Source organism: Wasmannia auropunctata, unplaced genomic scaffold, assembly GCF_000956235.1.
Source record: "Wasmannia auropunctata unplaced genomic scaffold, wasmannia.A_1.0 LD336106.1, whole genome shotgun sequence".
Lineage (NCBI taxonomy): Eukaryota > Metazoa > Arthropoda > Insecta > Hymenoptera > Formicidae > Wasmannia > Wasmannia auropunctata.
The window spans coordinates 6168466-6183423 of record NW_012026784.1 but is presented as its reverse complement, the minus strand read 5'-3'; the positions used below and the strand labels follow the sequence as shown (position 1 = coordinate 6183423).

Sequence of the window (14958 nt, the reverse complement as noted above, 5' to 3'; positions counted from 1 at the left end):
TCTTCGTCGCAGATCGAACGGGACTCAATCAATTCTCGCGAGGCGCTCGATGAGAGCGCCGACTCGACGTGCTCAGACTCAGACAGATTCGAGAAATATAGAACGCAGCTATGGAGCATAGATCGGAAAGTTCGACGAACGAGACTCGAATAATTAATTTTGCTTCTGCGCGCAATCTCTTTTTTTTCTTCTGTACGTTTCGAGGTCGAAGCGTGACAACTGGAAACAGGAAATGTCCTTGGCAAAACAGCGAAATGGGAAGTTTAACGACGGAATGTAGTAATTAAGAAGTGGTTCGTTTGTCTAAAAAGTCGCATGTTTATTTGTTTCCCGTTTTCGTATTTTCTTACTTAACGGCGCCGCAAATATACGCGATCGCTTTGGAGTATGGAATTGCCTAGCTCGTATTAATTACAGTAATAGATCGGAGAGAAATGTATGTGTGTGTTGGATAATCAAGACGATTAATCTGTTATACGTATATTTTTCTATTCTTGTAATTGCATCGACCATTTAGCTCTCCGATTCGTCTCGCATGCCTGGCAAGGAATGCCTTGCAAAAGCGTTGACGTAATTTACAACTACCGGCGAATTTATATCGCGAAAGAGGAAGGGAAGCAACTGGGCGCATTAATAAAGATTAATTGCGATGAGCTTTTACTGTACATTCAGGATAATACCGTAACGGAATACTTAAAAATTACGGCCCAGTCGCACTCCCGCTCCGCCGTCGCTATAATATCGCGCTATCTGCTCACCGATGCATAGAACGTCACTTAATAAACTCCGAAAAAAAAAATTCTCATATGCATTTCTTGAAACAGCCCGCCCGCAGTCATACTTTCAGTCAATTTAATACTTTCTAATGTCAAACAATATATACGATTGTCGTACACAGAAAATATCACCGTATCGCAGACACAAAGATTAAACCCTGAATACTCAATGTAAGAACACTGATTTGAGATTATCTATAGACATTTAATCTATTATTTAATCTATTTATTCGCAATTTCTCCTAGCAAAGTCCGACAATGTAACGCGTGGCGTATATCTTGTTCCTTTTCTAGTATCTTGACGCTGAATTGACGGGTTATTATACGTAACCCTGGATAATGCAATTTTTATTTCGAAACGCTTATATTAGTTTCAACGGCAAACGCGGGGAAACGTATATACTTCCGTTCTGATAACCAGAAGCAAGTCGCATCCCGCGAGTGTTAACGTCGTTAGATCCCGACTTGCGAGGGACGTCTGCGCGGCGGCGGGAAAGTCGTCCTGAAGATCGTAACGAGAGCGGACAGGCCGCCGCCGTTGCGTTTGTAATTTCAACGCTCGAGGCGACGACGTCCGACGTCGGTCCGCCCGGCTGAAACGGCAACTGCTTGCTCAAGTGTAAAGAGTTTCCGGTGAAATGTTAGATGCTGAACACCGATACCGCGAGAGGCGTGTGTGGTTCCTGTACGTGCTGACGTGGGAACTTTCGGAGTGCGAATCTTATATGCATTGAGCGAGCACGAATCTATTTATGTCCAAACTAAACAAACTAACAAATTGTTTTCTAGTAAAGTAAAAAAAAAGAGAAAAACAAAGATGCTAAAATTTACGTAACGATAAAAGAATAAGAATCTTTTAATTCTGAAGTATTGAGAAAGGTATTTTTTTGAAATTCCGGCTCCGAAATAATCCTAATCTGTCGCCACTAAATTCTGTAAAACCTCGTCGATCGTCGAGGTCGTCCTTTTACCGTCAAAGTGTGGTAAAACTATCTCCGCCCTATATATCGCCTCTGTACAGCGCAAATTCTTTAGCGTACGCGATATGGAGATGACTTTCAAAGCATTCTGGCAGACGACGAGGGGTGTACCACACAGTCTGCTCGGCGGGTCAAAGGATCGACGGAGTGGAACTTGTCCCGAGCAACGTGATTAGGAAAGGGTTAAACGAGCAGGGCGTGTACTGTAGATACGAATTGGAAATACACGACGGGGAGAATGGCGGCCGTGGGGGCTTAATACGATTTATATGAGCTTCGCCACAAATTTAATTTGATTCCTGGAAAGAGCGATATCTGCGACGGCTTGATGATGTATACTGTTAATTAAATAGGTATTATCCGAATGACTGCGTTTCTATATACCACCGTTATCCCTCCGCACAGATTCACCCTCGAGAAAATAATTATATCAACCGCAATAATGAAAGACAATCAGTATTTGATGATTAGTATTTGTGTTTAGTAGGCTACCGTCCGCGCTGCTAATAAGTGTTCGCGAAACGTTCGCATTAATTGCAACGAGAGCGTGCACATGTGCGGAAAATTGCCCTATCAACACGGCCCTATCAATCAAAAATTGCATTATCCAGAGCTACGTATAATAACCCGTCAATTCAGCGTCAAGTGCTAAAAAAGAAACAAGGTATACGCCACGCCCGGTATACGCCATCATTGTTACATTGTCGGACTTTGCTAGGAGAAATTGCGAATAAATAGATTAAATAATAGATTAAATGTCTATAGATAATGGAAATCTCAAATCAGTGTTCTTACATTGTTGAGCATTCAGGGTTTAATCTTTGTGTCTGCGATACGGTGATATTTTCTGTGTACGACAATCGTATATATTGTTTGACATTAGAAAGTATTAAATTGACTGAAACGGAAATAAGCCTTCGCGAATAAGCGAATCGTTCGATTAAATATCTCATTGAAAAAAAAAGAATCTATTCCGAAAGGACCGATTCTCTTTCTCTTTCTCTCGCTCTCGCCGCTTTATTGTATTATTAAACGTTTTAGCGGAAATTTTATATGAGCAGCAGCCAATAAGACTGAACGAGCGGAATCAATTTAAATTTACGGAATACTTGGACCGAATAGTTGAAATTATTCGACCAAATGAACGAGTTGCCCGAAAATCCCGAATAATTGCGGCGGTGGATACAGTAGGTGATTCTACGTTTCAGTGAACTCGAACAATATTACGGAATCGTTGATTTTTCTAACCACTTACGGTACAATTGAAAATACGAAAATAATGATACTGCTTGTAATTAAACTTGGCACCATTTCGATCGACTCGCGATATAGAAATGATAAATTCTTCGAGATTTCGAACAAAACTTTTGAATTTCTTTTACGAAACTGCTTCAACCGAAACTATTGATTAAAGGAATCATATTCTTGCATTTCTTAAAATTCCGAATGTCCGAAAATTATAATTTCAATCTTTAAACTCTTTTACTTCTGAGTCTTTCAAATAAGCGATTGATTATATCGTGTCCGAGATTTTTAAAACTTCTATTGCCGAATCTCAGCGACGCATTTTTATCCGCTGCACAATAAAACATTTTCCACGCAATGCGGAGCGCAATTCTCCATATATGCGGCTGGAGCCTCTATCGACGCTGGACGTCGAATTCCCTCCCGGAAACGCCGCGATGTCCATTGAAACGCGTTTCCTTTGTGCCACGGCAAACACGAAGATTTTCAGGTAGACTTGGGCTAACGAATTTAATGCATCAGCCTCTGTACCCGTGTCTCCCGTTGCGGGTTTATAGTATACAATGTAAATGTGTCCATGGTCATTCAGGGAGTTCATTAGCGACACACGCGACGTATTACCATTCTTCGGGGTTGCTGCATTTGCAACGCAACGGCGAGCCGGTCTTTGAGCGTACCCCGATCCTCGAGGGGAAAGCGCAGGCGAGGCGTACCCCTGAATCGATTGATTTCGCTCGATTGTACGGACGGGCAATGAGCGAGCGAAAGGCGGGCAAACAAAGATTAATACAATGTACCGGAGGCTGCACATGAACGATAATGGCGCTCGTATTTGCCGCCTTTTCCTTCAACTCTTGTTACGTGTGCTCACTTTTCCTCCGACAATTCCGCATCCGGATGCGTTTTTTTCTTTCTCAATCAAAGCTGCAAATTCGTTTTGCCCGAAGGAAGATTTCGATTTTACGATACTGTTTCGCGATCGCGCACGAGTGCCGTGCGAATGCAAAGTAATTTTAAAACACTAAACATTTTTTACGAATTAAGAAATTGAATTTTTAAGATACATCAAACTTTCTAACGTGTAAAGAATCGAGAATCTCGAAAAGTTCGAACTCGTAATTGAGGGTCAAAGTTAGGAGGTATCAAATGTCGGAACAATTGACCGCGCGAGAATGCCGCGGGCAGTTTACTTAAAGCACACCGGTTATCTGCTATTATTTAAACGTTTGCACATTTTCCGATAAACTGTTGGAGCACGAGCGTTTATTAATCATCGTTTCGATAGGAAACGGTTTCTGTTTAATCGACGTTCGCATCGTCTGATTCGATCGAGCTAATCGAGCCAATCGTAGTACGCCAAAGAAGCACGCGAGAGATAAATCAAATAGCTATCATAAGAGCTATCATAAGCTACAAAGACATGTAGTAATGCCATCGCGGAATAACTTTTCGTATTGTTAAAAGTTGAAATTATCTCAATTTTCAAAATTCCAAATTCAAAGCTTTAAATTTCTGAAAAGTTTTTCCAAACTTTGGCTTTAAATGCAAAAATTTGGCGAGTCGCTTCTTTCTGATGTAACAGAACGAACAAAAATTATGACGGAGACATCGATAAAGACAACTCTATAGCAGAAGCGTGGAATGCTTTGGGGAAAAAGTTTTCCATGTTTCGAGATCCTCAGAATTTTTCCGTCCCACTTACAATGATATACCCGCGAGTGTTACTCTGCACGGAGGAGAGACCGCATGTCTCTTGATATCTTCGGACCGACATCCATGCCACGAGGCATCCAGATGATGTACGACATTTCCCATTCCAACTTACATTTCCGGCCGTTTCTGTTCCATCCAATTTCACGCGCTTTGTATCCCCTTAAGGTCCGGTACCGGGTTACAACCGACCGCGGTGCGGTGTAGCAGAGACATGCGGTAGTAGCGAAGACCCCCGCCGGCGCATTTGCATCCGCAGAATTCTCCGGTCGAATCGCTCTGGTCCGTGCCCGGGCACGGTGGGGTAGGCAGCAACCCCGGCCTGGATGGCCCGCGGCATCGAAACGCGACGAGCCCTCGTGCACGCCCGAGTGTCATTACGCGGCTCGTTTTCCGGCTTTAATTAAATGACGTGCAAAATGCGCGCAGCACGCCCGCGCTTTTCTGGATTTCCGGTATAAGCCTCTGTGTACCCGCTGAGACGGGTCAACCGTAAACCAAAAACTCGTGCCGCGCCGCGCGCTTAATACACGACGGTACGTATTACGCAACCGGCGGGCGACGTTTCGCGTGAATTTCAAATACAACTCCGTATTTATTCTGGAGGATTTTCTCCGTCGCGACGTCACTCGCTTGCTCCCGAGATGGCCGGAGAGAAAGAGAGAGAGAGAGAGAGAGAGAGAGACTCATCAAACTGTACGCGACATAAGGCACGACCGCACGAGAAACGTGATCTCACGTGAGAAAACATCGCCTGAGTAGCAAGTGCCGACACTTTGTCACATTATATCCCGCCATACGTTTTTACGACTGTAAGTCGTGCAGTTATAAACCAAGTTCTTCGCCATTCGATTCGTTTAATGATCCAAATTTAATTTCATATTCCTTCATAAAACGCGGTGTTTTAGGGAAAATTTTTTAGAATTTCTATCGCCCAACTACACGTAATTTGTTACTGATAAAATTTCTAAGCAGATATAGTTATTCGAGTGTTAATCAAAATAATTCTTCAGATATTTTTTTATATTGTGCGGCATATAAAATTAAAAATTAAATTCTATTTTATTTTTTTAATTTAATGCAAATTATAGATCATCTAGAATAGAATATAAATTTATTCGCAAATTTAATGCATTCTATAATAAATTTTTTAATAACTCAATTTGTCAAAAGCTGAGAGAAACCCAATCGATCGGCTCGCGATCTCGCTTCGGTATTTCGCGTACACGTAATTACCTTCGTTATGTGCGCGACGCGTACGCATCACGAGGGAAAAACGCTTCCTTTCGCTTCGTTCCGAAACGAGAGAATGCGTTCACCACTCGTAATCTTGCATAATCGAGGCATCGATAGTGATGCAGCATTGCCGATAGAATCTTATACACGAGCCTTTGATCTTTTTGAGGAATATATAAAAGTTACGAATGCATGTGAAATGTTCTGTACGAATTACACCATAATTGAATTTGCACAAAACTAAAAAAATAAATAGAATAATATGGATGTATAGTTCATAAATTAAACATTTTGTTAGTGACAAATAAAATGGATTTCAATTCATAATTTTATATGCCGCACAAAATAAAAAAAATCTGAAGAATCATTTTGATTAACACTCGAATAATTATATATCTGCTTAGAAATTTTATCAGTAACAAATTACGTGCAGTTGGGCGATAGAAAGAAGAATAGAGAGAATATAGGCCAATAAAACTTTGCCAATTTTGCTCTAAAATAAATTTCTCACTTGTATATATATCTCCTTCTCTACATAATCGCTCGAATTATTATTCTAATAAATTGCAGGACGATAAATTCACTAATATCGACAGGGGACTCCTCGAAACCTGTGTATTTCGATTCCGCGACTTTCGCGCAACACCATGTTTCTCCGGCACTACGCCGTGTCGAGTGGCAGTCGCGATATTTCACTCATTAAGAATTTCCAAGGATGAAAAATGGCTTTATTTTCTCGCGCATATTGCCACCCTCGCTCGCGGACGGGCCCTTCGTCTCGCGCGCGTGCAATAAATAAAGTGACGGGGGTCACAGTAATTTCAGCCACGCACGATTGGTAGCTCCGACGATTCCCACCCGCTACCGCGCGACGGGCAACACCGACGGTATCAATTATTCGTAGCTGTTAGTTTTTGCTGAATGCAGCGTTCCACATTACGAATGTCGCGAGCGTATCGCGAGTATAGAGACGAGCGTGTTCGAGGGAGGGTACGCATGTTTATTACCGCCCGAAAACTGCATCGCCGCCGAAAGCATACACATCGTCCATATGTTTTCCGCTCCGTTCCAAAGTTCATAGATGGGCAACACTCGTCGAAAGTTAATTAAATATCGCTCGTTCGGGAAAGGAGGCAAATGTGAATTCTTGCGTAATTAAATTCGATTATTTTTCTACATAATACTCGCCTCTCTCCGTTCCGATGTGCGAATGGCGAAGGGGTTAACCCGATATCAACCCGGCAGCGTACCTACGTATTCCAGCCGCGTCTGTGTTCCGCTGCGGTGTGTTCTCTCCCCCTCGTCGCATCCGTCGAGCAACCAAGTCACGCGCGTTCGAAATAACGTAATCCGTGAGACCAATACATGCCAATTAATATTCCGTATCGGGTTACCTACCGACAGATCGGCACGAGAACCGACGCGTCGTACTTTCGCATGATACAATGGGCGTGTTGCGCAACACACACCCATACAGAGTTCGCGAGTTAGAATTTCGCCAGTCGAACAGACGTCGCGGGGGCAAGGCGGAGGAGAAGAAGGAGAGAGAGAGAAGATAGAGAAGGGAAAATCCGGAGCGGGAAACTATCGGCGATGACTTGGGAAGAAGGAAGCAGCCGCATCTCGCTTCCGTCTGGCTGGGATCCAATACGAAGAATAAATTGTTTTTCGTTGTGGTGGACGGCAAAAGTGAAAGGTTTTTCGCGTTGTTCGACTCCCTTGTCCCGAGAGTCCATAAGTCCACCCCATAACGAACTCGAGCGTTATCACAAATCATTCTCGTGCTACGTGGTCTTTAATTTTGTTATTTCTCAATAATAATTTTCGTTTTAAGCTGAGCAAGATAACGTGTACGATTCCCGTGATTCCCATATTTCCTCGGCGCAGTTGATTCGTTCGGCGGAACACAAGGTTTCCTTCGAGATTCGAATGTCAGTGTGGTATATATCTCGAGGTGGATTTGCGCGAAAAATCCAAACATCTCCGCGTCACTTTGTGGACACAGAAAACACGCATTTGGCGGGCGGTGCCTTATCTTATTGCGTTTTAAAAACTCTCAAGGCGAGCCCCTCTTAGATCGGGCGCACGCGCTTTGCGAATTTTTCAATCACGTTTCACGCACTGACAGGATTAATAAAGCGCGCCGAGCCGCGCTCCGCGCCGCGACGCTAGCGGAGTTTCCAGACTCATTTCATGCAGAATCGAATTGGATTTCCAGGTCGGAACCGGTGTGTATAACTGTGTGTAATCCACGAGAGAGGGAGAGAGAGATAGATAGACGGAGATGAAGGTAGACAGAGGGAGCGAGAGGGTGAAATGTGCGAGAGAAAGATGCACGTCCCTTTGATGTGCGCCACTGGCTCGGAGCGCCCGCGCGACGCTCTTTCAGCGGGCGCGCGCTGCACTTTGTTACATCGACACTAAATAATCGGTTTATAAAAATTCATGGCGAGTCTAGTGAGGCAGGTTTATATCCGGCACCACCACTCGGACCACACACTCGTTCCCTCCGCCAATTTCGCACGTCCCCCTATTCCCTTCGCATCCTACACGGCAATATCTACCTGTCGGACAATATGACGAGAGCTCGTGAATTAAAAAGAGCGCGAGGGAATATTCGTAGAATATTCTATGAGATAGAATTTCTATTGGGGTAAAAAGGAAAGGCAGTTGAGAAGAGTCATGCAAAAATAATTCGTTCAATTCATTAAAAGTTGACGTTTGTCGAGGAAAGATCGAAGACATTCTGGTTTTAATAATTTAATTTCGAATCATCTTATCATAATATGTTCACGTCAGAAAAAATATATAACATTTCACGATGTGGATGCGTAATAAAGAAATATTATCGTTCAGCGTCATTATATTGTTGTCAGACGTACCGGTAGAAATTTAAACGATGTATGATAAGATCATTTTAGAAACAATATATGTGCGTGTATGTGTACGCATAGCCACGTTGTAGAATAAGATAGGTGGTGCGACATAGACCAATTGCTCCCGCAGGAGAATCCACCGCGCTGTATGGTGGATAAATAGGGCTCCATTGTTAGCCTTGATGATATACGCATACTTATTTAAAATATTTTGTACAATATAGAGCTTAACATTTCATAAATAATTCATTCGTAAACACAAAAATCGTAAAAATACGAAATCGAATCTACAGATTGACATTGTGGATCTTATAACTTTGTAGAGAAATTTTGTCATTGTTAAACAAGCTGCAGGGTATTTGCAGGAAGACGTGCGTAATAGAGAGAATCAAAAAAAAGCTCAGTGACGATCCGCGAAAAATACGTATACCTCTAATCGACTCCTCAAAAAGCCGTCCATCGTTATAGCGATACACCCCTCGCTCTTCTCCTCCTCCATCACCTCCCCTCGTTTCTGGAAACGTGCGAGGTAACGCACGCGTATACCGCGCGTACCACCCGCGTGAAATTAAATTAGAAGGAAAATATTCGGCGAGAGAGCCGGCCAGCGCTTTTGTACGTGCGGCGAGAGATAGCAAGAGATAAAGGCCGCGTGCGTGTGTAGATCGCGCATGCATGCGCGCTCGCGCGCGCTGGTACATCGGTGTTGCCCGTCGGCGGAAGAGAGGATATTATTCGCGCTGGCACGTTCGAGTGTGGCGCAACCGCTAAAAACGGGTACCAATCCACCCCCCGACCCGGGCGCTCTATCGTCCGCTCAATCTTCAACCCACCGACCGTATTCCCTTTCCCCACGATTCGTCTTTGTCGGGACGTTGCAGACGTACCGCGTTATCTCTCATTCTCTCTTCGCATTCTTCCGCACACGCGGTCGTTCGTGCAATCGTGACGATGCATCGAAAACGGTAACGAGACAGCACTGTACCCGTGCGAATCCGCGGATTCAATTCGAATTTTAAAAACTCTCCGAAGAACTAATTTATTTAATTACCACGCGCATACAATTCGTTACTTTCTTCAATTTTCCCTAAAAATTTAGTATCACGAATAGCGCGTCACCGCGTTCACGTAAATTCAATCGAATGTCTTATCTCGCGCCGTCAAATCGACGATCGCTTGAAAATCGATAAAAAAAAGTGACTTTTCTCGATTGCAGTTCTCTTGATGCGAGGCTTCGAAGCGTCGGAGCCGGCGAGGTCGAACGCGACCAGTGCTATTTCGGAGGACAACTTCGGGGGCGAATCACTGGCGAACATGAACCTGACGACGTTCAAGGAAAGATACCGAAGATTGATACCCTACATGACTTTTTACGTCGCCAACAACTACCTGAACGCTCAGGCCGCGCTGGCGCAGAATTATGGCGCGGACGAGCTGTCGCCGGGCATTCTGCTCCGGAAACCACCATCGTCGCAGCCTCTAACTAGGCTCGTTGCCGTGCCGCGACCGGGCGGTAATAAGTACCGCGTGAATTCACCCGACCAGGACAAGAAGTTCGTCCCGTCCGTGCAATTCGATCCCAGAAACATCGGAGGCGACAACGACTATTTCGCGCCGGTCAAGTACAACACCAAGATCAACTACGCCGAGTACTCCACTCCGTCCTATCAGCTGTACCAGGTGCAAAAGACGTATCCCGAAATCACCACACCTGCCGGTCACATCCTGAACAAGGAGAATCGATACTTCGTCACCGCGCGGCCCCTGCCACCCTCCGCTGCCGTGGTCAAGAAACCGCTGCTCGGCAACCCGCAGGACGATTACGATCGGGATTACACGACGAGGCCGAACGCCGCCGTTAATTATCCCAACAAGGAATTCGAGGGGCTGAGATACATTCCGTTGGAGCAGCAGCAGCAGCAGCAGCAGCAGTCGGTGAAACCGACGGTCGTCTCGCTCTATCGAAAGCCGAGCGTGAATCTGAACAATCTGATCGAGAGTTTCCAGCTGTCCGAGCGACTGCCGGAAACGCTGAACAAGGACAACCTCGACAGCAGCATCAAAACGCTCATAGAGATCCTTAACATTCTGCACGTTACGCGGCAGGAGAATTTTCCGCAGTCGCAGGGACCCTCGCCGTTACCGTCATCGCCACCGTCACCGCCTCCCAGACTGATCAGCTACAACGCTTACAAACCGAAAATCTACACGCGGCCGAAAGTGATCACCGAGACGAGATTCCAAGCGACACCGAATCCTCTGATAATCACCGACGATCCCGAGCGATACAAGATGGCGGACGAAGACGTTGAAATCAAGCCGTCGTTGCAATCGGATTACAACCTGAATCACGTGAAGGACGATAAGGTGGAATACTACGTCCCTTACGTTCAGGACATCTCCAACGAACAACCCAAGCAGCAAAGACCCAGGCCGAGCTCTACGCCCATTCCTACCACCGAGCACTCGTACGAGATCACGGAAGACCTGAGCGACGATATCCTGCAGGACGAACGGTATACCCTGCCGATTTCCACCGAGGCGTCCACGAGTCAGGAGTACGTAGCGTCGAACGAAGTCACACGCCCGGCATCGAAAACGCCACTGCCAGCGTTGAAGTACGGCGCGACGCGCGGAAAACCGAACGTCGATTACCCGGCGTACGCGATTATACCGGAGACTAAATTCAGCTGCAAGGAACAGAGGTACAAAGGGTTCTTCGGCGACCCGGCGACCGGATGCCAAGTGAGTATATAATACAATGTCATAAAAACATAATTATTAAACATATTATTAAACAAGTCTGTAAATTATTCTGTAAAATTTTTTACATTTATAAATCTTAATCTTCCTACTTTTTCTCTGAAATCTCTTTTAATTTTTAAATATTAAATATCCGTAATTTATATTATTGATCCGTATTTTATATTATTGAAAAGATTAGTTTCCAGAATTTTCTAATGATAATATTGTTAACAGGTGTGGCATTACTGCGATCTCAATGGCGGCAAGTCATCGTTCTTATGTCCGAACGGCACGATATTCAGCCAGGTAGCACTGACCTGCGATTGGTGGTTCAACGTAAAATGCGAAACGACTACTCAACTATACGTGCTAAATGAACGACTGTATAAATACATCCTGCCAATTATGCCTAAATTCCCCGAGGACTTCACCGGTCCGGAAGTAGATCGATACTTGGAACTCAAGTTTAAAGAGATGGAGGCAAAGATGAAAGAAAAGAAACTGAAAAAACAGCAGGAGGAGAAGAGTAAACACAAGGGCAAATCACAAACGGCGAACGACGACGAAGAAGAAGAAGAAGAAGAAGAAGAAGAGACGTAATTAGAGCGTTATGTGCTAAATAACTCACAAGGAAAGTCGCGGAAGTGTTCTTCGAGTTTGATGAGTTTTTAATATGTTGTTGTTTGATAAAAAAAAAAAGACATACATTTTTTTATATTGTGCTCATGTGCACTTTTAAGGGGTGAAATACTCCTTACAAAAAGTTATTTTCTCTTAAGAAAATCTTCGATCTCCTCGAATTATAAAAAATAAAAAAAAATTCAAATGTTTCAAAGTTGTATGGTTTCAAGTGTACTTTATAATAGTAATTAAAAAAATTATTTTTTTTATGTACCTTCCACCACTCATTTTTTCAAAATTTCAAAACTTTTTATAACTAGATTAAAGTTATTTTAAGGTAAATTCAATCATGTAAAATATTTTTGAAATTTTGAAAAAATGTTGAGTATTGGAGGTACATAAAAAAATAAACAATTTTTTATACTATTATAAGTACCTAATAAAGTAGATATTTATAATTTGAAACCATACAACTTTTATTTAAAACATTATTTTTCTACTGTTACAACTTCAAAGATATTCATCTTGAAATAATCTAACTTTTTATAAGGGTATTTGACCCCTTAAAAGTGCGTATAAGCACATAGAAAACAAATGTGTGTCCTTTTTTTTTGTCTAAATAACAACACAAAAGTTCATCAAAATCGCAAGGGGACACTTCCGTGACTTTCCTTGTTAGTCTTAACATATAATACCTGACTCGTTGCCATTATATCAAAAAGCAAAAGTATGTCGTGGGTTGTAAGGCCACTCTGTCATAATGAGCCTCGCAATCCCGGAAAAGTGCAATATGTATATAGAGTATATGATAGAGTTACATGTGATTGAAACATAAAGTAAATCACATCGTGCGTAAAATAAGTTAGATTATCTCACGGTCTCTGTACGGGTATGAAATGGCTGATGATATTTCTTATATTCCCTCTAGTCATATGCGTGTACTATTGCGTGCTATTTATCACGAAAAATGCCCGCCTGTCTTACAGAACTTTACTTCTTTCGGTACTACACTAGACAAGTGATTCAATTGAATTATAAATTTCAGTCGTAATAATAAGTCATAGCTTTCAAAGTAGATAACAGACAACGTTTTTCAGAACAGCGTAAATAATACCACTAATCTAAATGACACTCTCTTTAGAATATTGATTATAACAAATCAAAAATTAATGAGTAAAAGTTATTAACGATTCGATATTATATGAATATTCAATATTCAATTAATAAATTTAACATAAATTTCCATAATTGTGCAATGTTAAATTGCACAAAGTTGTACATTTCCAGTAAATGACGTAAATAGTAACACTTATAGAAATAGAAGTATTGCTGCGCGTTGAAAATATAATATTTTCACTGCGAATATCACACTCATAGAAAAATTGACTAGGTTTCGCCATTTATCTATAGTTATTCTACCACAACCGATACATGAAATATAATATCCCAATTTGTATATGAGCGTTTTATATTTAAAGTATGTACTTCTATCATGTATCTGCGAGAGGATATGACTAGAATACTCTATTTATAATCTCATCACAAGTAAAAAAAAATTACGTTAAAATAGTGAGCGATATATACGAATTGAATATCGCTAAATGACCATATGTTAATCTTACTACGTCTATCTAATATCTTGTTAAAAATATTAAAAAATAAATTTATTTATTTATCTTCCTGGCATATGCATTTTGTAGCAACTAAACCAAGTTTCTCACCAGGAAAAAGATAGTTAATAAAAATGACGACTCACCTCTTTCGTCTGGCGAATTTGCATCAGCGTTTCCTCGATGTGCATACAAATCTCGTTGAACTCAAATGCCAGAGTCTCATTCTGCCAATGAAACGTTAATCGTTTAAATTTCTCGCAATATGCAATAAATTTCTTACGATATGAGCAATGCTACCAACCTTTTCTAATAATGTCTCAAAAATATGCATTTTGTGCGAGCGCAAGATGCAATTTGAGCAACAAGCTACATTGCAGTCATTACAATAATAGCTTAAGGCATCAGTGCACGTTGGTGCACAGCTATTCAACATAGCAGCAGGAGTGTTGGGCCCACCCTCGTATAACGGGATTTGTGTGTGGTTCTGTAATGCCCTTCCATGAATCTACAAAAAAATAAAATAAAATCAAAGTAAGTTACTGTGAACGTAATCTGATTGTAAGTGTTTTCGTATCGTAATAATGTGCCAATTTACTTTTGAATAACAGTAGTAACAATAGAGAGCCACACACTGGGGACAGTTTACATTAGCATGATTTCCACATTCATGGCAACACCCTAAAACAAAAAAAACAAAAAAAAACACATAAATACACACCCATTGTCTCCTTCAGAGAAGCCAACTAATTTCATCGGATAATGTCTCTAACCTTGCTTTGCTATCTGACGTAATTGTGAAGGTAAGCTGTGACAAAACAGAAAATCGTCATCGTCATTTTCCAATGGTCGATGGTAAGAGGAAATAATTAGCCCTAGTGAATATAAGTTCAATGGTAGCAAGGACTTCAGATTGTTGTTATCCAGAACAATTTTGTTACACGATGGACATTTTCTGATTTTCTCCTTGTTGATACATTTACTACATATTGGATGCCCGCAATCTGACAACAAAGGTATCAGTGTTCCTTTTGCTGTCGACCCAGTGAGATTCAAATTCGATAGATCTGCAACAATTTTGACAAAGATTTCTTTCGATTTTGATCTGATAAGCTGTTTGTTTTATAATCGCACTGACAATTTAATGTATAAATAAATA

The 14958-nt window shown here is 42.1% G+C and overlaps 2 protein-coding genes across 4 annotated transcripts in view; one reads left to right on the top strand and one right to left on the bottom strand.

The window, feature by feature from the left end:
• The window catches only part of LOC105454759, a 35403-nt gene extending 23035 nt beyond the window's left edge, over positions 1 to 12368 (top strand). Inside the window, exons 1-3 of one of the 2 annotated variants that reach the window (XM_011697637.1) lie at positions 9723 to 9788; positions 10040 to 11568; positions 11803 to 12368. In XM_011697637.1, the coding sequence (XP_011695939.1) occupies positions 10048 to 11568; positions 11803 to 12168 (1887 nt within the window). In that variant the 5' untranslated portion in view covers positions 9723 to 9788; positions 10040 to 10047 and the 3' untranslated portion in view covers positions 12169 to 12368. Of the gene's footprint in view, positions 1 to 9722; positions 9789 to 10039; positions 11569 to 11802 lie in introns of those variants that run through there. The other variant, XM_011697629.1, reaches the window with a different exon arrangement.
• Positions 1 to 14958, bottom strand: part of LOC105454733 (RING finger protein 17) — a 149725-nt gene that overhangs the window by 133535 nt on the left and 1232 nt on the right. The window contains exons 2-5 of one of the 2 annotated variants that reach the window (XM_011697597.1): positions 14573 to 14866; positions 14398 to 14480; positions 14104 to 14307; positions 13946 to 14026 (exon numbers count right to left, since the gene is read on the bottom strand). In XM_011697597.1, the coding sequence (XP_011695899.1) occupies positions 13946 to 14026; positions 14104 to 14307; positions 14398 to 14480; positions 14573 to 14866 (662 nt within the window). The remainder of the gene's footprint in view (positions 1 to 13945; positions 14027 to 14103; positions 14308 to 14397; positions 14481 to 14572; positions 14867 to 14958) is intronic. The other variant, XM_011697602.1, reaches the window with a different exon arrangement.